At 38.2% G+C, this 26,341-nt stretch overlaps 1 protein-coding gene across 1 annotated transcript in view; it reads right to left on the bottom strand.

Annotated features, from left to right (window-relative positions):
- Positions 1 to 26,341, bottom strand: part of LOC311295338 (uncharacterized protein) — a 51,532-nt gene that overhangs the window by 12,287 nt on the left and 12,904 nt on the right. The window contains exons 2-6 of the mRNA XM_084416657.1: positions 23,980 to 24,654; positions 19,470 to 19,559; positions 16,113 to 18,074; positions 7,678 to 7,851; positions 5,554 to 5,715 (exon numbers count right to left, since the gene is read on the bottom strand). Coding sequence (XP_084272783.1) covers positions 5,554 to 5,715; positions 7,678 to 7,851; positions 16,113 to 18,074; positions 19,470 to 19,559; positions 23,980 to 24,554 — 2,963 coding nt within the window. The 5' untranslated portion in view covers positions 24,555 to 24,654. The remainder of the gene's footprint in view (positions 1 to 5,553; positions 5,716 to 7,677; positions 7,852 to 16,112; positions 18,075 to 19,469; positions 19,560 to 23,979; positions 24,655 to 26,341) is intronic.

Raw genomic sequence — 26,341 nt, 5'->3', positions numbered from 1 at the left:
AATGGCCGCTGTTCGGTATGCACGTGCGGTATGCGTGCGAGTTTAGAACGATATATTTTTACAGTTGAATTTAATGAGTTATACATTTGTAATTGTGTAAAGTTGTATTTGTTTATTTTGAAGGATCCATGCAATGCTCAAATGTATTTTCAATTTGAGATATCGTGTGTTGATTGACAGGCACGGCTAGACCAGAAATGCCAATTACCTGTGATTGTGATCGTGTCTGTTATTTCTTTTGACACAGGTATGTAGATGGATCATTTATTATTGTTATTTTTCTATATTTCTTTTTTTATTTTATTTCTTTTTCTTTATTTTATTGTTATTGAATTTATTTCTATAATTGCTAAGTGCGCTCTCTTTCGCTGGATGTCGTGGCGAGAGGCACGGCTAGACCAGAAATGCCAATTACCTGTGATTGTGATCGTGTCTGTTATTTCTTTTGACACAGATACAGTGAGGGTAAGAGTAAAGAAAAACAAAAGTACATCATTGTGTGGGATCTCTTTCTTTAAACTCAAACACAACGCAGAAGAAAACCCACTACATACAGACTCTTTATAATTGTTGTGAAATTACCATTTTATTTTGCACCAGCAGTTATAGGGTTAATGCGGTGAGTCCGGAAAAGGCCGGGTAGAGAAAGTTGTTCTTGTGTTCCGATTAAAAGTTCAGGAATGAAGCCTCCCTTGTCTGTCATTCTTCAGACGTTACAATATTTATTTTGTCCATCAAAAGTGTGCTTTCACTTTAATTAAGCGTGAGCGGCGCAGCAAAAATAGCCTCTGCTCTTCACTGGACCACTTCACTGCTGCTCACGTGGCGCTCCCACTCCCGGTGTGAATGCAATCATTGGTTAACATACATGCCGAACAAAAATATGCGCTGCTCACGCTTGCGATGTGAAATGGCCGTTTAACTGCCAATTCTTGATGTTTTACTGTAACCGACTACTACGGTAGAATAGCCGATTTGGCCTAGTTGATAATACTTGACAGAATAGATACATTTCTAATGAAAGTGCAGGTAGGCAGACACCGATTAAGTGCGTGACAATGCATACACTCGCACAAATGTGACCACGTCAAATTTTAACTCACACATTCTCAAAAAATGGTCACAGTCTGAAGCCCTGCAGTGGTTCTCAAACCTGTCCTGGAGTACCACTATTTTAGTATTTTGAGACATTTTGAGACATTTTGTATGTCTCCCTCATATATCACACCTGATTCAACTCATGAGCTCATTAGTAGAGACTGCAAGACCTGAAATGGGTGTGTCAGATATAGGGAGACATACAACATGTGCAGGGCTGGTGGACCTCCGGGACAGGTTTGAGAACCACTGCTTTAAATAGTTTACTATACTTAGGATATTTATATCGAGAGCAATTAATACCCAGTTATGGCCCATTAAAATGATCACTGGTCAATTCATTTGATCAGCCGTAAAACAGTGATTCTTTTAAAATTGAAGCGGTGTGATGCTCTGCTCAATATTCGACTCTATGCCAGTGCGCTCGCTCAATCACTCACGACCCAAGTGAACGATCCACTCATGTACCACTCACTCACACCGGTAAAACTACCTTCGCTCAAATCCCGCTCCGGCATGACATTTATCTGTATTATCTGTCTTTGTTTGTGATGATTTTCTTGAATAAATTACAGATGGCCTATAGATAAAATTATAGATAAGCTATTTGTGGTTTTAAACATCTATTATAAAAATATATAAATAAATAAAAATATATTTTTTCCCCCTTTCATGGAAAGCGCTTTGAGTACCTAGAAAAGCGCTATATAAATGTAACGAATTATTATTATTATTGTATAAAGTGCTGTATAAACAATCGAGACATGACTTGACTGCCGAATTGCAGAGCTGGTGCAATCATATCCACGTCGCTGTGATCAGATGCTTTCTTTACTAATGATTTCTCGTCACTGTGTTTTTGTTGTGTTTGTTATTAAGAGAAAAGTGTGCAATACATTTTAAAGGAGTCATAATGTAGAAATTTCACTTTTCCACGAGAATCAATGTATGTTATGATTGCATAATGATTATACACTGGCCGGGAAGCCGATATTTAAAAGTGAAGCGTTTGTTTACCTCAGGGTTTGTAAAATAGGCCACGTGCACGCGCACGAAAAAACGAGATTTTGATTTCTTCCCCCTCTTGACGTCAAGACGGGGGAGGATATACCAAATATGGACACCGCAAACCTATGCCGCGGGAAGAATTGAAAAGGTAAGACTGTGTTTTTATTGCTCTACTGTTGTTAACAAATAGCAGCTAACAGCTAATGCGGCTATTGTATGTAACGTTACCTTCGAGGTAAACACGGGGAATGGACTCTACGAATGCTAGCCACATCTTTCCACTTTGTTTTACACTAGCAGCTACAGTAGTGACGGTACAGGAGTCCATGCTCAGTGGCTAAAACTGTTTAAATGCAAGTATAACATCACGTTGCATGTCTAAAGAAGAAACATATTGAATGTCTAAATAACCACAACGTGAAACAAGGCAAAAACACCACATGATAGTAAAAATCTCAAAACCACTGTAAGCTGATAAAAAAAAAAAACTACATCTCCGTTAATTTAATCTACATTAAATAAAAGGTAAATTTATGTGGGAGAAAATAGCAACACACGTTTTTGCTCGAACTGATGTTAATGTATGTCTCAGTCAAAATGATTGTCTTTACCATTCAGAGACATCTTGATGTAGACGTGCATCCAACAACTCTACATCTTCCCTTTCCAGCTCTGGTTCAGAGTCCGGCTCAAACATGTACGGTTGAATCCCATATGTCGCGGCCGGGTCGGGTTCTGACAACTTGCGCCATGTCAGTTTGTAATGATGCTGAAGTTACCTGCGGTGTCAACCCCCCTCCTTCCTGCAACCAATCAACGCGCCCCTCATTTGCATTATTATAATGACCGTCCACGACAGCCAAAACATCGCATCAGATCTCGCGAGACAATAATGCCTTTAGAAATAAGGGTCTGAGGGGCTCTGTGGTGATTTTTTTTCCACTTTTCTTTTTTAGAAGTGCCTGAAAGACTATAATAGAGCATTGGGTACCAAAGTTAAAACAACATTATGACTCCTTTAACATATTCATCTAAATGTTGCTCTCAGCAGCGTCTGCGGCGTCGGGATGTTCACTAACAGTTTACTACTGAGAAGGGATTTCAAACTTCTTATTACCCCTAAGCAAAGAATGAAAAAGGAACTATGCTATTTGCTCTCTCAGTTTCTCCACACTCACTTTCAATTTATTCTCCATCTTCGTTCTAAACTTAGATGTCAACAGTGTATTTATGTACAATGTGCGCAACTTCATTAAAACAATATTTTAATTCTATAACCTCAGATATAGGGCTGGGCGATATGGCCAAAAAAAAATATCACGATCATTTTTTTTTTATATCAGTCGATATCGATAATTATCACGATAAAGTCAAATCTTTATTTCTTTCAAGTTTAAAGGCAGATTTTTGCTCCTAAGTGAAACTTGTAGAAACCAGAGCGTTAATTGTGGTTTTAAACTACTCTTTATTGTCAGAACATATCATGACAAACACTTGCCGAACAGGAGAACATTTCACAAATCTGAGGTAGAACATTCAACATGTGTCATTTTTCCTTAACCAAATAAATATCTTTAATGGAAAATTAATTTCTTAGTTTCTGCATGTGCTAATTTTTATTTGGTAAAATGTAATATTCTGACTGTTAGAGTTTTATTAAACTTAACCATTGGTCATCCAGTATCATGCATTTAGATCATGATAACCTCACTCATGGCAAAATGTAACTTTATGGTTTCTATGGTATTTGTATGAAAAACAGTAGCCTAAATACATTATTAAATACTGTAATTATAATCCATCAGTCCTTTAATACATCGTCTACATAAATAATATAATACAATTCAATATGTATATCCCACATTTCATGGTGCAGTTAATATTACTAGGCTAATGTTACAGTAAATCCATGGTAAATGATGGGAATTTGTAGACGGAAAAGCCTTCTGACTGTATCGTTGCGAACAGTGTTCCTCATGTTTGTCAGCGCTGTTTCATCTGCCTTTAAACTGGATTAAATCACTGAGACATTGTGTTCTTCGCTGAATCTCTGGATTTCGTGACTGAGACCGATCAGAGTATTTTTTAACACCTCATGGACAACCACAGAAACAGAACTACACTGTCTTGCAGAAACACAGAGATATCAAAAATCCAAACATGTCTCTCAACAATGGTGGCAATATAAACTTTTTTTTTTATTCATACTGCAGTGCATGATGGGAGTTTTATACAATACTGGAACCCAGCATGCATTGTGACATGAAACTTTTGATTGTCACCATTGTTGAGATTCATGTGCTGATTGTTGATGTTGATGTCTGTGTCTAAGTCAAGGAGGAGTTTGAAATGTTTTAATATACTCTATTATTTCAATATCCTTCATAATAAATGTTTACAAAAACATTGCTGGATTTCATGTTGTAAATTCACAGATATCTGTAAATATTAAACACCCATACATTCAAAGCTTATACACAGGAAGAGAACATTGAATCAGATGTCCAGCAAATACTGATCTACATCATGGTGACTACAAACTTATTATATTCAATAAAACACCAACAACTAAATATCTGTTAATTCTCAACAAGAACTTTTGTACATGTCTGAAAGAAATAATCGTAAACTGGTTTGTAAACTGTTTTCACACTCAGTGTTGCTGGAAGTCAGATGTTGTTCTTGTGTTTCTCTTTTTTCTGTTCTTGTTTCTCTGTCCTTCAGTGATTCTGCTTATCAGGTGTTCATCAGTGTCTCAATTCACTCACTTCTTTTTATTCACTCTGTCAAGTGGACTATATTAGTGAACTAATGTAGGGAATAGTGATTGAGGGTATAGGGTGTGATTGGGAAAACAGCCTCTGAGTGTCGACTTTGAACGCTGTTAATTCACAGTATATTCCTGTAGGCTATTTTTGTTTTCTACGGTATATTACTGTTTTAATGGAAAATGGTATGAAATTGTCAGAATTTGGCCTTTTTTTACAGCAAGGGTTAACAGTGTGTGTAACACGAGAATGAACCTTATTGGTTCTTGCGGAAGATCAAACGTGCTCTGTAACACAAGAATAACTCTCACACATTCTCACACATCAAGCAAGCATGTCTGAGCTTCCGTTTAGCAAAAGAGTCAATTAAATCTGTTAATCATATAAAGTGATCATGTCTCTTCAGAAATTTTGGATTAAACTAAATTCAAATAGATCAGTTTCACAATCTCTATGAATTTTTTGAAGCGTTGAAGTGGCACTGTCAATGGAGGGACAGAAATATCTCAGATTTTATTTAAAATTTCTTCATTTCTGTTCTGAAAATGAATGAAAGTCTTACAGGTTTGGAACAATATGAGGGTGAGTAAATAATTACATAATTTTCATTGTAACTAACCCTTTAAAAAAACAAAACCAATCACACTAGACAGGATTATTGTTATATTACTTAACATACTTGAGTTTGTCCAGATGGTTGAGAGTATCAGAGAGCAGCTTCAGTCCTGATTCTCCTGGTTGATTGTAGCTCAGATCCAGCTCTCTCAGGTGTGAAGGGTTTGAACTCAGAGCTGAAGCCAGAGCAGCACAACCTTCCTCTGTCACCAAACACTTAGATAATCTACAACAACAGTAAGTGTCCATGTTAGTGTGCTTCATCTACTGGTGGCCTCTGATTGATTTTAATGAAATCACAGTGTTGTAAAATGTGCAAATTATCTAATTGTAATTGTAAGTTATAATTTCAAAATAAAAAAAACTCTATTTTTACCCATGAAATTAGGGCTGGACGATATGGCCAAAATTTATATCACAATATATTTCTTAATTTCGGTCGATACGATATAATTCCGATATCGATATGAACAGTATAAAAGCCTCAGAAAAAACTGCCAAGAACGCCCACAATGAATGTCTGTACCTACAAACTTCTGATAAATTAATTTGCCAAGTCTCTGAAACCTCCTCCTACAAAAGTCTCTGAAACCTCCTCCTATAAAACTATATAATATTTTAGAAATAAAAATGGTACAAAAAATTATTGTTAATATTTTATTTGTATTTAGCCTTCATACAAACAAGAAATGTGAAATCACCATCAAATAAACATAAGACTCAACTTATTAATATTAATATCTTTAACTTTAAACTATAGGCTAACATAGACTGATAATATTATTCTTATAGATTGAAACAAAAGTGCTTCAGCCAGGATAAAGAATATGAAAAGTGCTCAAAGTTGCTGCAGAAAAACAACAAAAACACATGTTGCTGAGGGACATTTTGAGTGTTGATGAATCTGAATGTAGTGTTTACATGAATGCTTAACAAGTGATCGGGTCACAAGCTTTTATGTCACAAGCTTCAAATCGGAATAGATTTTTTGACATGCGCAAAAAACTCACAAATAGAGTTTCCCACTGTTTGCACATAATAACTATTCTCCTACATTGATTCTTTATTTGTTTTAAACAGCCGACTTAATATTTGTCCATTTCTGGTCATAATTTGGAGACAGTGAACATTTGAACCGTTGTGCCATGTGGCTTATATTTATCACGCAGTAAAAATGCCCCTCCCCGCCATATCTCGTCTGTGGATGAGAATCTGAAACAAGGACTGGTGGGACGTTGTCCTGCTCCACTTCACAGATGCTGAGTGAAAGGAGGATTATAGAATGACGGGACACTCATTTATATGACACTTTATTCAACAGGAATAACAGCTTGTTCGCACATCATACGTCATTACGCTATTTCAACGTCATTGCATGCGCAGTCCTTTCAGTTTCGGTTTTCAATCCGATCAAATGTTTTACATGTCCTCTCGATTGGATTAGAAAAGGAATAAACCACCGCTCTCAATTCGATCAAAATTTCATTCGGATCGAGCTCAATCGAATTGATTAAGGTGTTTAAATTAAGGCTTTTCAGTACGATCGAGCCATCAATCCAATTACTAATGGATTATATATTTTGGGGGATTTTTTCACATAGCAGCAAAAGACTTAAAATACTAATTTATGTAATTTATGGTAATACGGTTATACAGCAATACATAATTTGAAACTGTAAAAAGTTTACTTTCATTTGTGTCCACTTGCAATCATAGCAAAACAAACAGGATGTTTTCTGCCGTCTCTGTGAACTTTTTTTCTGCAGTGCGTCACAAAAAAGAAACAAAACTCTGCAAATATTTGTCACATAGACATGAGCAATATATCTATAGATACATGTAAGTGTCTACTTTTAAATTATCCTATTCAAAATTAAAACAAATATTCTCTGTTTATATAATCTGTATAAGAGAGACAGATGTAACTGTCTCTCGTGTCAGCTTCCTGCAAATGTGAACATGCCTACAGACAGCGCGTGCTATTCATATGGTAATGATCTGAGGCAATTCATGCAAACATAATCAACACCCACATCAACTCAAACGCATCACATTTCATCAGAATGATCAGATTAATTTACTTTAATTTTGGGATGCAGTGAGAAATAATCCTTGAATAAGATTCATTTCAGAATAAGTTTGCCATGATAAGTCCTTGTGTGGTTATTTTTCACAGACCCTCAAGTACCTCAGTATGTTGAGTTGACAGTTTGGACTCCTCAGTCCAACACAGAGCAGCTTCACTCCTGAATCCTGCAGTTCATTGTTACTCAGGTCCAGCTCTCTCAGGGGGGAGTTTGATGATTGAAGAGCTGAAGAAACAATTTCACAGTCCTGATCTGTGAGATTACAGTCTGCCAAACTGAAAAAAAGGATAACTGATTAAAAGGCATGCTGGAGTCAAGAACAACTTCAACATATAACATCATGCTGGTTGTCTGTTCAGCAGGAAGATCCAGCAATTAAAATAAATGTGATTTAAAATCCACAAACATGTTTATTCTGGTTTATACAAAACTTAATTGAGGTAAAAGGAAACTGTTAATTTTAGGGGTGGAACGGATCGCAGTTGATCCATGATCCGTACGGACCGTGCCCCACGGTTTGGCACGCATGTGATTCGCGGATTAACTGCTAAATTTTCATTTTGAGAGAGAGAGGAGCGTTTCAGATAGCGCTCGAACAGCAAATTGATTCCTCTTACACGTTTCCTTGCCCTTGAACGGAAACAAAATTATGTCAAAATACTCGTCTAAATACCCGTCTCGGCAAGTATTCTGTTGGTTATGTCACAAGTGAACAGTCTAGAAAGAAACCGGCTGTTTTTCAGTTTCGTCGGTCCGTGCATTCGGTCTTAAAGAAACAGCACACACCTAATATTCTTACTGTGCGTTCACACCGGACGCGAAAATGCGTCAAAATTCGCGCCTGCCGCGTCTAGTTATACGCTTGACCACTTTGTGTGCATTCGCGTGTCAAGAGCGAAATTGACGCGCGTAAAATCAAAAGTTTGAATCGAAATTTACGCGCGTCAGAGGCGAAAGTTTCGAAACCTGTTGGTGGCCATCTTTTTTTAGATGTTTATCGAGCATTAGCATTAGCATTAATCGAGAGAGTCACCGCTCGTATATGCTCTGGAGAGCAGAAACAGCAGCGTAGTGGACATCGCTGTTCTCGGGTCCACCAAACCCTCCGGAGGGTTTCAGGGGTTTCACAATTTGCTCCAGGAGGTAGGTTTGGTGGACCTAACGGTGAGGACGCTGACGAGGAAAGCGTAGGCCGTATAAGCCTCGGCCTCGAGTGGTGGTCGCTGCCTGACGAGCCCGCGTTGTACAGCCCGGCGTGAGGTTCACCCTCGCCCGCACCTAATCTGTGATTTATTTTTGTTTTGATAATAAATGGGGCTGCAGCCTTCAAAAATGAAACCTGTCCTGTGATTTTTTTTTATACACTAAATTGTGTTTGTTGTCTTTACATTAGATTAATAATGTTTCATATAATCTAGAATAGATATGGAATAAATAGCATTCAATACAAAATGAGTATCTCTCATATATTGAAATCGAGTTTTATGTTTTTATTTGCTTTATTGTGCATTTTTAGTCATATTACAAAATAATTTATTGAGGCCAAACATAAAATAACATTATAAACTGTCACTTCACCACGTGACAGCAGCAAGCAGGCTCCTGATTGGTTAACGCGGCGCGAATTGACGCAGAAGTTCAGATTTTTCAACTTGGGCGTCAGACGCGAATTCGCGTCAAACGCGTGAATGCACAAATAGCACTAATAAAATCATTCGCGCGTAATGCGCTTAACGCGCCAGACGCTCAATTCGCGTCATTCGCGCGAACTTGACGCGCGAATGAGGCGAATTCGCGTCTGCCGCGCTAAACGCCTCATTCACGCCGCAGGAATTTTTTACGCGCGTAACGCGTCTTTGCATTGACTTAACATTGAAATGACTCGCGCCTGACGCGCTAAACGCGTCCGGTGTGAACGCACCATTACAGTTGTCTGTGTCATTAATGTTAATAAAACAACAAAATACAGATGAAAACAAAGATGAAACCATATTTAATTTCTACAGTGTTATTTTATAATTAGGGTTCATTATTCATTTCTGTACCTGAATACTACTGGTAGACTTTGTTATTTAGTATTCATCTCTCCTTGTAATTTGTGAATTTGTTCTTATTTTATTACCAACTGTTCACTTTATCAGTTAGGCTAGTAGTTTTTGAAGTTATTTAAGCCAGCGCAAATACCTGTATTTTGTCGAGTTGGTTTAGTACCTATGATCACGCGCGTGAACTCGACAATCGATTACTATGGACTTTGACCGAAAACAGCAGGGCTGTGCACAGGGGGGTGGCCCGGTGGCTAGAGCCTCTGCCCGTCTGCCCTCATCGACTGAGGTGCCCCTCTTCCCCACCCCCACCGCTCCGCTCAAAGGCCAGTCTGGGCCAAAATGCCAGGGCCGATTTTTTTTTTTTTTTTTTTTTACAGTCCAGCCCTGTGCACAACATATCCACGTTCTTAGAATTAGCTGCTTGTCTAATCAAATTATTGTACTCTCAATCAGATCTAATACAAATAACAAAATTTTCTGTTGTTGGCACACTTTGTAGTGTGCCAACTAGGCCTGTCACGATAACAAATTTTGTTGGACGATAAATTGTCCAAGAAATTATTGCGATAAACGATAATATTATTGTTCTGAGACCATTTTCATCTAATATAATGATAATGGCATAATAATGCAGGTACACCTTTTCAAAGATCTATAAACTTTTATTTTTAAAGGTGCTCTAAGCGATGTCACGCGTTTTTTAGGCCAAAACATTTTTTGTCACATACAGCAAACATCTCCTCACTATCCGCTAGCTGCCTGTCCCCTGAACACACTGTAAAAAAACGCAGTCTCTCCAGACACCACAGGCTCCACAAACGGCAACAAAAACAAACTGGGCTCACCCGCACCACGAAACTCAACAAACAGTTTTCCAGCCAATCACTGGCAAGAAGTATTTGAGGGTGGGGTTTGGGGAGTTAGTGAGCGTGCACATGAAGGGGGTGTGGAGGAGAGAGAAGCATGAAGAGGGGAGTTTGAATTATGGCCGACACACGACCAAATAGAAGACGTTCCGATGAACAAATTGCAAAGAAGAGGGACAAGGATAAGGAACGCGCGAAGTCCCGAATTTACATCGGAAAAACCTTCGAAAGGTGGGAGAACTCCGCCGGCAGAAGGGATTCCAATCCGACATTCAGTTGCTCTGTTTTTGCAGAACAGGTAAATCCATCTTTCTTTCTAAACTGACGTTCATGTTCGCCAAACCAACACAAGGATGTAATTAGCTAGAACTATGCAGTCAGCGTTAACTTTGATGAATACAACATAACTTCTATGTTTCTAGCAGCTAGCGATCAATCTATTGTAAATGATCAAGCAAATTCACAGTAACGTTAGGTCGACAATTTGTGTGAATGATTGGTTTCATTCACTGTTTGTTATGAATTTGAATGTTCATTTATAGGCTATTGACAACTTTGACTAAATTTGTTTACGACGCCGCCGTTGTTTATGCTCACTGGGAAATGCGAAGCTAATGTTATCTTGCTATTATTGCGTCATTGTATGGGAGCTATAGTATCCTTAGGTGGCGAGACAATGTTTCTCTTTTTCTGCATTTTGTTCTGCAATATATAAAAGCATTTATCTAACTTGGCGACATTACACATTGAATGAAGTATCAGTAAAACTTAACTTTGTTTGTAGTGACTACTTTGACTTTCCTTTATGCCGGAAGGGAGGGGAGGAGGGAGGGTCTAGCTATCCTTCGTTTTGTTTGACAACAATTCGAATGTCAACAAGAAGTTACGACTCCCGGCATCGCTTAGAGCACCTTTAAAGAATATTAAACATTGAAAACGGAAAACATTTCAAAGGAGCCGTATGTAAGATTGTGGCCAAAACTGGTACTGCAATCACTTTCAGAGCGGTGTGTTCCCTCCCCCTCCCCCCTGACTCGAGGTTGCCAGATAGGCTGCAGGATCCAGCAGGAACGTAGGCTGCTACGTAGCTGTGGTAATTAGAGCAGAGCTGGCAACCCAGATGCTGAAACATAGTGTTGTTTTTGGCGGCCTGTTTTAATTTTAGTTTTAGTCTAGTCTTTGTGTCAAGCTGTCGTTTTAGTTTTTATTAGTTTTAGTCACGTTCATACTCTTTTTAGTCTAGTCAAGTTTTAGTCGACGAAAGCTGATGACATTTAAGTCTAGTTTTAGTCAACGAAAACTGATGGCATTTTAGTCTAGTTTTAGTCGACGAAAACTGATGACATTTTAGTCGAGTTTTAGTCAATGAAAATTGTATTTTAGTCTCTTTTTAGTAATGCAGTTCTATTTAACCCAGTCAATATAGAATTTCAAACAAGGTTATCTTATTATATTTATTTAGTAGCCTATATTTAGGGCTGTGACGGTGGCAGGTTTTTTTTTTTACCTCCGCGGTAATGGACCAACTACCGGCGGTGGTTGGGGGGTTATTTAAAAAAATATAAAAATAAAAACTCGTTTTATATTTCCACACAAAGACGCGTGATATAGCCTACCACTCTGCGCTTTGAGAGGGATGTGGGACACGAGCAGGAAAGAGACCAACGATCTCTTTATGATATCTTCGTGTTTTCTACTTTATGAAAATTGATCTGAAGAGCGAATTTTATCCTCCACAAGGGCGAAATATTTAGGCTATGTTTGAGATTGCGCTGCCAGAGAAAGTGAAACTAAAAATCACCCGCGCGTGTGAAACGCGCTTTACAACTAAACTTGATGCGCCCTATGTCTAATATAACAAGCACAAACTGTGTTAAAAATAATTTGACATGCAAGTGCAAATGTAGACATTTTTCTACTTTACCACAGTAAAGAATACGAATATAATTAAAAGCGAACCAATGAAGAAACGTTTATAATCCCTTTAGAAAATGGTTGAGACGTGAAGATTTGGGAAAATAAACAATAGATTCCATGCAGGGATGAGTCGCGATTTTTGGATATTCGATTAGTTTATTTAATTATAGGATATCGAATAGGTTGTGCGATTATTCTCTAAAATAAAATCTCCATGTTCTGGTGCTGATGCGGTGATGCGTTCATGTAACCAGAGACGCTGCCAATAACATACAGCTGTCACAAAGAACCGGCAAAAGTAATGATTATGAATGTGTCAAATATATCAATGAGACATTTTAATAGAATAACTAATGGAGTAATATTGTTAAATTCGCTGATAATCGGGTGACCAGATCGCAAACCAGAATTTAAAGCCGACAAACTCTGGGTTCACGCACAACTCTCTCATTCGTCATGACGTTATAACATTTCGTCTCGTCTCGTTTTGGTCAACGAAAATGAAGAGACATTTTAGCATAGTTTTTATTTTGTAAACCACATTTAGTCTCGTTTTTATTCGTCAACGATATTGCATTATACATGTATTTTAGTCATCGTCACATGACCAGCATTTACGTCTCGTCTCGTTTTCGTCAGGTGATAACGGTTCGTTGACGACAATATTTCGTCATAATTTTCGTTGACGAAAGCAACACTACTGAAACACTACTGACTTCGTGATTGGTAGATAGGTGGAGGGTGGCGCTTCAGGCCAAAACACAACATGACAACATCAACATCAGTTGAGGGCTGCAACTTCACTTTTTAAATGACAATATCCTGGCCGTACTACTGTTGTCAGTGATATAAGTATTTGAAATGAACATGATTTCTTAATGTCTAGTGACATATCAGGGCCATTTTATGATTAATTGAAATACATTTCTTACATACAGCTCCTTTAAATATCCACAAAAAATGAACAAAACAACCAAAAACAATAAAAGCAATAGACTCTCAGTGTCTGTTAACAAAAAATTCACTTAAATAAATACCAAAAACAATAAATGGATGTAAACAAAATTGCACTTCAAAAAATATTAAACATTAGGCTCAGACATAAATAGTGATACATTCCATAACAGGCAAAACTGCCAGTTAGGACCTTAGTAAACAAATAAAAAAAGCCCCAACAGGCCATATCACACCATTTTGCACTGTCCTTCTGTTACTTCGTTGACTAAATGCCCGAGTGATTGTGTACTGTCGGGAAGACGGAGACGCGCTTTATTGCGTGTATGCTACGCACTGAAAATACTTGGTTAGGATTAGGGGTGAGGAGTGCGTGCGTATTACACGCCATAAAGTGCATATCATATGCATGCAAAAACTATTTTTGGCGTATAAATGGCACAAGAAATAACATTTGTGGTATAGATATGCATTTTCATGAGATCGGGCTCGCTGTCGCGTTTGGCTTTGAAACCAATTCCATCTTTTTCTTTTTTTTTTTCCTCCAACTCACAACTAGCGTCTTCTCTCTCTCTCCCGGCAGTCGCCGCAAGCAGTCCCGCCGGCGCTTTCCCACACAAAGACCATGTGACTGACAAGCGCAGCGCGCCGCCTCCCCACACAAAGACCGTGCAACTGACAAGAGGGTTCACTCCTCCTATACGCTAAGGAACCGAGAGTGGTCATCCAGTCTCTTTGGCAGAGAGAGAGAGAGAGACGAGGAAAACAAACAAGCATGCAAAAGGAATTATCGCGGCCGGAAAAATTATCGAGCTCATTTTTTTTATAGTGCGATTAATTGATTTATTGACTATCGCGACAGGCCTAGTGCCAACCCCCCCAAAAAAACAAAATAGTGCCCCTTTTTTGGTTTAGGCCACTGCCCCTTAAAATGTCTGTGCACGGCCCTGGAAAACAGGATGTAAATACAGGTATGAGCGCTGGCTGAATAAACAATTTTTATTCATATCTTTCACATCTACTGCAGTCAGATTGACCGGTGTTCACTGTGAAGGAATCACTCACATTGGCTGTGCACTTGTAATGACACATCAAGGATGTTAAGAGGCTAAAAGCAGGTTCAAAACATGCCCCATTGAAGTCAACAGGGTGCAAATTTTAAAAAGAGGATAACACGGTGTAGGCAACACCGATTTTTGTCATTGTTCTCTGTACTGACAGCACTCCAAATGTAAAAAAAAATGAGCTCAATGTTAAAATTGACCGGAGTTCTCCTTTAAGTAATAAATTAAAAGCAATTAAAAGCTGATCCGAAAAATTATCCGATCCGAGGCTCAAAAACAGCAAATGATCCGAACCGTGATTTTTTTAATTTTTTATTGTGAACCGTGAATGTTGTGATCCGTTCCACCACTAGACAATTTGGTTGAGAATGAAAACAACACACTGCAATTAGTGCAAGTAATTAATGTTTTATGCTTGTGAACATAATATTCATCAAACATCCATCACAATGTGTCACATGCAGTGGTTAAAGTGGGATTTGGCAGGTGGGGGAACTCTCAGGGAAAAATTACTCACCATGGGACAACATATTGAGTATCGTGGTATAGCAATACTTTTTGGGACAAGAGTGTCACTGTGGCACCAACTATCACAATACTTATTTACTTGATATTTTAATGGTTGTATTTTGGTCCATCTACATCTACACTGGTATGATGACGATACTATGTTAAAATTGACTGGGCTGAAAATGGAAAAATTCAGCCCTGGCACTGTAGCCACACCAGCCCACATTACCATCCACAGCCCCACCCACAGACATGGGCATTCAAATGTGAGGTAGTTAGGGGGGTTCAGGAACCCTTCTGGGTTTTCTCCCCCGAGAAAATTTGGATGTCTCTGACCTACATATGTGCAATTGTTTTATCTAAAAAAATGGAAAAGAAATAGCTTTAAAACCATGTCAGTGGGCATTAGATTATTTGTCAATACCTGCTCTCTCCTCATCTTCATCTTTCTCTCAGTCTCCTTATCCTGCCCTATTTCTTCCCCTCCTAAAGCTGAACTTTGACTGATAGTATTTTCATTTTCGTCTGTGTCAGTGAAGAAAGTAAACATAGGCTCAACTGATATTTATGTTTTTATGAATCATTTTCTTAAAAAAGTTAATTTACTCAAGGCTACCAGGAAAGCTGTAGCCTAAGTCAATATTGCCAATAGGAACCTTCTACAAACTTTGGAATTTGAAAACATCTGTTTTTAAATGTCAAAAGTAATTTTAAATAATACAAATTATAGGCTGTTTACCGCAGTTGGTGTACTTGGCAGACGTTCCCTTAGACATCATGCGCTGTGGAAACGCGTCAAATCATTCTCAAGGTATAAATATGCAGCTATACGTAGGTGATTTTGAATGAATATTTCATGTCGATATACAATGGTCACATAATGTTAAAACTAATCCTGCTATTGAATTGAATTGAATTGTAAGACTGCCGACCCTATAGAAGAGTGAGAAGGGCAAACACATGTCCGGCGAATATTGAACCTAAAACTAACTTTACCACGCTCAACCACCGTGAGTGCATTTCACACATTTGTAAATGCTGGTGTTCAGCGGGGAGGGGATGAACGACTTTGTCTGCATGTGTGAACCGGCGTAGATGCACTCAAATCCGGACCGTTCCGGCTCCCTTTAACCCCTGGTCACATGTAATAATTGTGTTATTAGACCTTCACACTCACCAAGCTTTTCTGCAGTTCCTCACAGCAGGTACCAGTCTCCTTCGACCCTCCTTTGATTTAATGTTGTACTTTTTAAGGTCAATCTCATCCATCACCTCGTCTGACATCAGGATCATGTTTGCCAAAGTTGAGCATTGTGCAAGAGAAAGAATTTTACGTTTTGCTTTAGATTTTAAAAATGCCTGCATTTCTTCAACAATAGAATTATCCTTCATCTCAATCATGCAGTGTGACAGATTAATCCATCTTTCAGGACTGACATTGTCTTTTTGACCTCGTTTGAGGTTTTGGATTATTTTCTTGATGCTCTCTGGGTTGTTCTCTGTGTGAATCAGCACATCCTGTAAGAGTCTCTGATTGGACTCCAGTGAGATGCCATGAAGGAATCGAAGGAAAAGATCCAGGTGTCCATTTTTACTCTTCAAGGCTTTATTCATTGCTTCCTTCAGAAACACATCAATAGGAACATCCTCACACTGATTTCTGGACTTTCCTGTAATTAATATTTTCAGAACTTCACTGTTCTTGTGTAAATAGCAGAGAAACACATACAGTGCTGCAAAAAACTCCTGAAAGCTGAGATGTACAAAGCTGTAAACCTTCCTGTGATAAATCACAGATTCCTCCCTAAAGATCTCAGTGCAAATCCCAGAATACACTGAGGCGTCAGTGACGTCTATGCCGCTCTCAATCAGGTCCTCCTCATAGAACATCACATTGCCCTTCATCAGCTGATTGAAAGCCAGTTCAGCAAGTTTCACAATCACGTCTCTGTTGGATTGCAGGAGTTTCTCTGGATCTCTCTCTTCATACTTCTGGTTCCTCATGCTAGTCTGAATGAGGAGGAAGTGTATGTACATTTCAGTCAGAGTTTGAGGGATTTCTGCACTGAGATCTTGTTTCAGGATGTTTTGAAGCACAGTGGCTGAGATCCAGCAGAAGACGGGTATGTGGCACATGATGTGGAGGCTTCTTGCTTTTCTGATGTGTGAGATGATTCTGCTGGCTTGATCCTCATCACTGATTCTCTTCCTGAAATATTCCTCCTTCTGAGGGTCATTGAATCCCTGAATTTCTGTCACACGGTTGATGTATTTGGAGGGGATCTGATTGGCTGCTGCTGGTCTGGTGGTGATCCAGATGAGAGCAGAGGGAAGCAGATCTCCTTTCATGAGGTTTGACATCAACACACCCACTGATGAAGACTCAGTCACATCAGAAACTTTCTCACTGTCTGAAAACATCAGTGTAATTCTGCTTTCATCCAGACCATCAAAGATCAACACAACTGTACATTCATCATAAATCTTTGAGTCCAGATCTTGAAGTTCAGGATGAAAGTCCAGCAGAAGTCTGTGAAGACTGTACTGATGATCTTTAATCAAGTTCAGCTCTCTAAATGGAAGAACAAATATGAAATCTACATCCTGATTGGCTTTTCCCTCGGCCCAGTCCAGAATGAACTTCTGCACAGAGACGGTTTTTCCAATTCCAGCGATGCCTTTAGTAAGAACAGTCTTGATTTTGTCTTTCTTCTCTCTTCTCTTCTCTTCATATCCTAGTTCAGGTGAAGGATCAAAGATGTCATTGCAGTTGATTGGAGTGTCTTGGAGGGTCTTGTAACTTTTCTCCATCTGTAGCACCTCATGTTCTTCATTCACTCCTTCACTCTCTCCCTCTATGATGTACAGCTGTGTGTAAATCCTGTTCAGGAGGGTCTGATTCTCTTGTAGTTTGAATCCCTCAAATAAGCTCTCATACTTGTTCTTCATGCTGGTTTTGTGCTGGTCTTTGACTCTCTGCAGATCATCATGCACTGGCTGGTGAGAATCGAGCTGCAGGGCTGCTTCTGTGTCATGATGACTGATGTGTTTCTGACAGGAGGAGGATGTGCTGGTCTGACAGGAGGAGGATGAGCTGGTCTGACAGGACACATCTCTGATCTGGTCAGCTCTCCCACCACTGAAAACACATTTGTGAAAATAAAGAAAATAATTAAATGTTTAATATGAAAATCATATCATATGAGTAGTGTTTGCTCTTACAGACAAATTTCCATCTATTATGGCAAACTGACATCCTAATATCACACATGGAGTTTCTCAAGGTTCTGTTCTAGCAATGATATTTTTATTCAGTGTTTCCCATTCATTAACTAGATTGTGGCCACCCACCATAGTCTAATCTGTCCCGCTACGGTTTCATAATAAACCAAAAATATAACTAAACTTAACCATTAAAGTTCAGGCAGAATTTACCAAATTTTGTCTTTGTGAAATTTGCACACTGATCATGGGTTGGAGCTCTTATAAATCAGGCATGTGGGGGCAGATAATGACCTTCATATTTAAAATAAGAAGACATCAAGTTTTCATTAGTCAAAATGTTCAAAAAAAGAAGAAAAGAAGACAGAAGCCTAACATTTTTGGCATAAAGATTAAACCAGAAACCATTATTTTAAAATGTCACAGAAGCACTGACATGGAGAAAAAGCAGTGTCTATCTTAAATGATTACATGTAATTAATTTACAAGTAAATGATGACTGACGGCAGATGAAAAGAGACTGCAAACTCAACTTGTTTCTGCATTTCCTTGTTGCACATTAATGTCCCCTTTGCCACAAGTGAAGCATTTGAAAAATCTGAGATTTTAAGTCTAAATAACCTGCCACCTTTCCTTTAGAAAAAAATAAAAATAAAAATTTTTCACAGATTTCCTATAATCTTGATCAGCTGATGTGGATCCTGATTTTTTTTAAAGTTCTTTATATAAATGATTTATGTATATGCTTCATTGTCTGGTTTGAGCAGTCATGCATTTGTGTCATCAACATAATATTACAAGAGACAATCAGTCGATTCATAGGAAGTTATTATTGGCTGATTTATGACAGATCGATCAGTGTATCCTTACAAAACACTTACATTTATATATTTAAAATACTGGAATGAGCAAAGATTTTGTGGCACCTCCAGCAATTTGTCATGACAACCAGATTGGGAACCACTCATTTTATTTATTCCTAACCAGACTTTTCTTGTTTCAGTTTTTATCAAAATGAATAATTTCGGTGCATCACTTATTTAAAGAATAATTCACATTGTAACACAGTCACATTGTAACACTGATGCAACACATGTAACAAAACTCATTCCTGTGTAAATGGAGGTCTAACAGAGAAATGGCAGAGAGAAGCATAAGAAAACACAATTTAACAATTCCTTTCTTTGCATCTTGACTTCCACTTGTTAATTGTTATACTTGTTAAGAACTTTAGCCATATGAAATGTAACATTTTCTGAACCTTTGTGCATTCTGTGTTCATGTGTCTCTCACCCTACATGATGATACTCACACAGGTTCAAAGGTCACTGGTCCATCACTGAATTTCGTGGCCTTCATGGTCAGACAGTTGGATACTGGAGAAGCTGCTCTCTTTCTTTTCCTGTTGTTGATAATGAGAAATAAAAAGAAATATTTCAAATAGTTTCCATGCAGATTATTTGTCTGCTCCATTAAATTAACCCTGTAAATACTTCTGTAATTTATAGAGCAGTATTTGTATTAGTTTTAGAGAGAAAACATGTTTTATTAATAGTAGGGTACAACAGGGCTAAAGGCCACCGGGGTAAAAGCTGCATTTGATTGTATTATCCTTTTAACCACTAGATGGCACAACAACTTTCCTAAACATCCACTTTTCACATGGAATTTTGGCTGATTCTTGGAGTTATCACGGACAGAAGCGCTTTAATTAGCCATTGAGAATCGCTAAAATTATTGAATATATTTTGAGATAAAGGTCTTGTTAATGATTTTCAGTTTTGTTCAAGATAATTAAATCAACAGTTTTTCTGAATAATATGTAAAGTTTGACCCTACTGTTGGGCCAAAAGGCACAATAATTAACATTATAATTAATAGCTGGCTGACTTTTCCATTTGTTAACATGACATGGTTAGATTCAGATGTTTAATAATACATTTATAAAGTGACAGTAACCATATGGTTCCCCCATATTCATATTAGGAAACAATCTTATTTAAAAATATGATATTAATCATTTCATTTAATAAATGATCACAATTATTGTTATTACTGTAAAGCCAAAAATATTTTTTAAGGAATCTCCTTCAAAGCTTTCAGAATCTTTAGTTTTTAAAAATGTAATAGTTTTTAAATATAAGTGTTTTTAAAATGAAATTTATTTTAATGACAGTTTAATTATTAAACAAAAATGAATTTCAGCTATTTATCAAAATAAACAGAAAACAGTACAAACGTTGCTGAAGTCCTGGTGAGTCTTTTATCCCGAGTCTGAAGTAAAAGCCCCTTTTACATTTATACGATTTTTAATCAAAAGAAACCACTTTAATGATTTATTTTACCAAAATGATTTGACCCATCAATGTTCAATAAAAACATACACTGTCAGGCCAAAAAAAAGAGTCTCTGTTTGGATTTAAATAGGCAAAGAAATGATGGAAGCTGTTTTATGGAAGACATCATGTATAGTACCAGTGCCTAAGATAACAAACCCCTCAGAGTTCTCACACTACAGACCAATTGCTTTAACAGTGCAGTTGATGAAGGTCTTTGAGAGATTAGTATTAAACCATATTAAGCAGGTGATGAATGCTGCTGAGGATAAACTACAGTTTGCCTATAAAACTGGTGTTGGGGTAGATGATGCAATTATTTATCTCTTACACAAATGACTAAGTCATTTAGAGACTCTGGATAACATCGTCAGAATTACATTCTTTGATTTCTCGAGTGCATTTAATACTATACAGCCTTCACTACTTAAATGTAAGATGGAGAATGATGGAGAACATCAGAGTATTGTCAATTGGTTAACTGACTATCTCCTAAACAGACCACAGTATGTGAGAATGCATGACTGTGTATCTCAAGTAGTTAAGTGCAGTACTGGAGTCCCTCAAGGAAAGGCTTTAGCTCCTTTTTTGTTTACTTTTTATATATCAGACTTTCAGTGCAACTCTGAAACCTGTGACCTCCAGAAATGTTCTGATGACTCAGCAATTGTTGTCTGTATAACAGACCGTGATGAGGGTGAGTATCGGGAGCTATTCGAGAGTTTTTGTGGATTGGTGTGAGATAAACAGTTTTAGGCTAAATGCTAGTAAAATTAAGGAAATTGTGGTTGATTTTAGTAGATAATATCCTTAGCAAGTTGCACCAGTAAACATACGAGGGTCGGAAATTGAGACTGTATCATCAGATTAGTAAAGCCTGATTGGTCTGATAATACGATACAAGTCTATAAGAAGGGTCAATGTCGTATTCATCTGTTAAGACGACTGAGATCCTTTGGAGTATGTCAGGTACTAAAGACCTTCTATGATTCAGTGGTATCATGATCTTGAATGCCGTCACTTGTTGGGGAGGAGGATTGTTGGAAAAGGAGAAGAACAAATTAAACAAGCTCATGAAGAAGGCAGGTTCTGTTGTGGGGATTGTGTTACCCACAATAGAGGAGATTAGGCATGATAGAATGATTGATAAATTGGTCTCTATAATGAATCATGATTGTCACACCCTTCATGAAACAGTTCTAGAGAGTTCATTTAGCTCAAGACTAATTCATCCCCGCTGTCACAAGGCGTGATTTAGAAAGTCCTTTTTATCAACTGCTATTAGCCTGTACAATCAGTGCTATACGAGATGATGGATTATATTATAGAATCATTTGGTTGTATAATCATAATGCCTTGCAGAACTGATACTGGAAAATATTTATTGTTGTGAATGTTTTTTATTTATTATTTGCTGTGTGGTATGTGCTGCTGTGACGTGTAAATTTACGACTCTGGGGATTAATAAAGTTTATTCAATTGAATTGAAATGCTTAAAGGGTTAGTTCACCCAAAAATGTAAATTCTGTCAGTAATTACTCACCCTCATGTTGTTCCAACCCCGTAAGACCTTTGTTCATTTTCAGAACACAAATTAAGATTTTTTTATTTAATCTGAGAGCTGGATCACTCCTCCATAGGCTTCTAAGGGATTTCAACTTGCTGGCCCAGAAAATGTATTAAAGACTAGGGCTGTACCAGAATATTCGAGTATTCGAATATTCGTTCGGTGGGTTGGTATTCGATTTTCAAATTTGACATTCGAATATTCGTTTTAATTTTAATTTTATTTTTCACACCTGGCATCCCCCTAGAAACGGTTCCCATTCGCGCTTGAATGGGGCTGTCATGCGTTTTCTCAGATGGATAGCTCTCTCTGATTTATCAATATGAACAATGAACACATAAATGTGTTTTTGCAAAACGGATATGAATCCGAACTTCAAATCCCGCGCTATAGGCAGATGTAATGGAGTGCACTTCACCAGCAACAGCTGCATTTTACTGATCGTCAGCTAAAATTTCTAAATCAAAGACCGCAATAAGAGAGCGCGCAACAGCCCTGGTAAGATCATTTCGGTTCTTTACTTTTAATGAAGTTGATTGTGTGTTAAAGCATCTGCGACCCACTTTCACTTTGATTTGCGATAGTTTGCACGTTGGCTTGATGAATAGATGCTGATCTGCGGTGACGCGTGCTGTAAGCGTCGTCATATCTGGCTATAACATATAGCCTAAAACGCTCTCACACGGTTATTTTTTTTTTGCATTTTTGGGCGAAATACAATACTCTTATTTTAGAGCGCAGAACAGCGGAGTTTGTATGGGCAGAAGTGCATGCCTGAGCTTGTAGGCTACACGTGTTGCTTTGACATTGTGGAAATAGAATAGAAACAATATATTAGCCTACCCTTTACTGTGTCAGTAATTACTGTGCTGTGCTGCTGATTTCTGATTTGAGAGTTATTTGTTACTCAGAAAAATATTAGGCTGTGTTTTGTATCACTAGTGCAGTGTCCGTTCTCGGAGCCCTGCGCGTGAGGCGCTCGCGCTGTTCTGTATTAAAAGTTTATTAATTCTGAACGTGTCACGGTCTCGCGTGTCTATATTGCACCAAATGTGACACTGCACTCGTGAAGTCGATTGGATGAACGGTTCAAAATGCAAGATAAATAATCTAAATGCAAACAGACAGACACATAGAGATTTCTGCCTTTATTAGAGAGAAGAATATGTTCAGCCCCCTCCCTCCGAAGCTTCGAATATTCGATGTTAATTCCTATCGAAGCTTCGAAGCTCAAAAAATTGTATTCGGACCAGCCCTATTAAAGACATCGTTAATATAGTCCAAGTGACTACAGTGGCTCAATCTTAAGTTTATGAAGCGACGAGAATACTTTTTGTGCGCAAAAAAAACACACAAAAATAACGACTTTATTCCACTATTCATTTCCTTTTCTGTGGGCCTTGAGTAAGTTCACGTAGTGTTTTAGCGCAGCGCTTCTGTGTTGCACGTCACCATGTAGGCTCACTATTGGCCGACGCTGGTCATGTTTATGATACATGTGACGTACAACACAGAAGCGCTGTGTATAACTATCATCTATAACAGGGTTGGCCAACGTCAGTCCTGGAGAGCCACAGTCCTGCAGAGTTTTGCTCCAATAAAAACTCACCAGTCTGTAGCTTTCTAATAACTTTAAGACCTTGATTAGCTTCTTCATGTGTGTTTGATTATGGATGGAGCAAAATGCTGCAGGACTGTGGCTCTCCAGGACCGATGTTGGCCACCCCTGATCTATAGATATGTTCAATTTGGATAATTTTTCTCTTTTTTTTTTTGCCTTTTTACCCTTTATTATTAATAAGCATTTGTGTGTGTTTGTGTGTGTTGTTGTCAGTGTTGTAGTTTTGGGGGCGAGGAAAAAATATCTTGTCTAGGGCGCCAACAGAGTCCAGACCGGCCCTGAACTTTATGATACTCACGCAGGGTCAAAGGTCACAGCAGGTCCATCACTGAATTTAGGGGGCTCAAACATGGAGTTGTTACTCTTCATAGAAACACAGCTGAATCCTGGAGATGGTCCATCACTGAGTTTAGGGGGATTATCCATGGAGGCGTTACTCTTCATAGACACACAGCTGGATACTGAAGATGGTCCATCACTGAGTTTAGGGGGATTATCCTTGGAGGCGTTACTCTTCATAGACACACAGCTGGATACTGAAGATGGTCCATCACTGAGTTTAGGGGGATTATCCATGGAGTTGTTACTCTTCATAGACACACAGCTGGATCCTGAAGATGGTCCATCACTGAACATAGGGGGCTTAAGCATGGAGTTGTTACTCTTCATAGACACACAGCTGAATCCTGAAGATGGTCCATCACTGAGTTTAGGGGGCTCACACATGGAGTTGTTACTCTTCATCGACACACAGCTGGACACTGGAGATGCTGCTTTCTGAGTGTGAACAGACACATCCTCCTCTCTCTCCTCACACACACTCATTTTACAGGTCTGGTTCTCCTCCTCCTCTCTCTCCTCACACACATTCATTTTACAGGTACGGTTCTCCTCCTCTCTCTCCTCATACGCACTAATTTTATAAAAAGTTTGCTGCTTCTCTTCCTCCTTGATGAGAGACTTGATTCCAGACCTGTATGTGGACACAGAAAAATGCAAAAAACAACTGAATTGACACATTTGAAGTAAATGGCATTTAATTCACTTTAACGCAGCATTAACAGTTTTTCTTAATAGTGTTTGTTTGTAGAGCAACATGTCTGCCACACTTTCAAACACAGCATCCTCGTTTAAATACTGGATTCACCTTCACTTTAATGACACTGCTGAACTCTTGCTGGTGTTTTTTTCACAATCCGTTTAGTTGTCTCGCATTAAGCAAATATGATGTTATTTATATGTGTCGATTATCCTGCGACTACAATTCCTTCCCCCAGTCTTACTGCGTCACTGAACATTACAATAGGCTATAGATTATTTAAATAATTAAATAGTTTAAAGTCAATCAACTATTTCAACATTAAACTAAAATTCTCCTGTTAAAAATGAAAAAAAAAAAAATAAGTCTAAGTTTAACAACCGTCTGCCATTTAATGAGTGAAGTAAAGTTCCCAAGCCGGCACATTTTTATTCATACAGCGTCATGAAAACACCATTTGACCAATTAATTAAATAATACAGACTGCAAATAAAACTAAATACACTGTACACATTTTGCTATGTTGCCATGCTGAAACTATTGTTATTGGTTGTTTCACTGTTTTACTTTGATCATGATTGGTTAATCTGTCTGTCTTCTAGGAAACTGGCCATTGACAATGTGCGCTCCTATTTTAAGTTTGAAAATACGTCCGTTACTGTTTGAGTCGGTGTGTGAGCACCGGCTGCTTGCGGTTACTCGGTCGGACCCGGAGTATTTTATATCTGACTCAGACTGCCTGTTAAATTCTTATTTTGAGCAAATTGAGTTGTGATATGTCAGTTAAGAACAAAAACATTTTTTTGTTGAACTGAGGATAGACTGTAACGCTGCAAATGGGCAGAGTATGTTCGTCTTGCGTTGGATGGAGGACTTAAGTTTTGGGACATTTTTTTCAAGGGATATAATGACAGTGAGTCGCTTTCCTATTAGTGGTTGTTCCAATGGTATTCAGTGGAGTCGACAAGTGGACATCAATATTTCGAACACTCGGACTTTGGGCTTTGGATTTGGAAGAACTGGGAACTGTACGGGACATCTCCAAATGGACTGTAGTTTTATGTGTGTGTCTGATTGTGTGCTGTATGCGCGCGTGTGTGTGATTATTAGTGTGTTGCTCGGGCATAAATCGGGATCTGTACGCTGTCTGTGTGCGTGTCCTGCGTACGCGTGCATAAACGTGTGCTCTATGAGCGTGAATGGTCCTGTAGTTAGGTTGTCCAACGATATGTACTTTTGGTGGGAAGGTGTATGACAACACTAAAAACAAATGTATGACAGTGAGGATGAATTGTGTGAAGAGGATATTGACAGCAATGATGTAGAATTTATAAATGGTAGTGAAGACATCAATCTGTATAATGATATAAATTATGGGGTAAATGAGTTTGGCTGTGACATAGATCCAGATAAGCATTTGTTTAATAATATAATTAATGATTGTGATTACTACACTGACGAGCAATTTAAATGTATTAATATGAATGGTGCCTTTAGTATTATACACTTTAATAGTAGGAGTTTGAACAAAAATTATAACGATATTAAACAATATCTTAGTCAGTTTAATAAATTCAGTGTCATTGCTGTTTCTGAGACTTGGTTGGATGCAGATAGGTGT

Source organism: Rutilus rutilus (genome assembly GCF_951802725.1).
Source record: "Rutilus rutilus genome assembly, chromosome: 1".
NCBI classification, from domain to species: domain Eukaryota; kingdom Metazoa; phylum Chordata; class Actinopteri; order Cypriniformes; family Leuciscidae; genus Rutilus; species Rutilus rutilus.
This window is presented reverse-complemented; position numbering and strand designations above follow the sequence as displayed.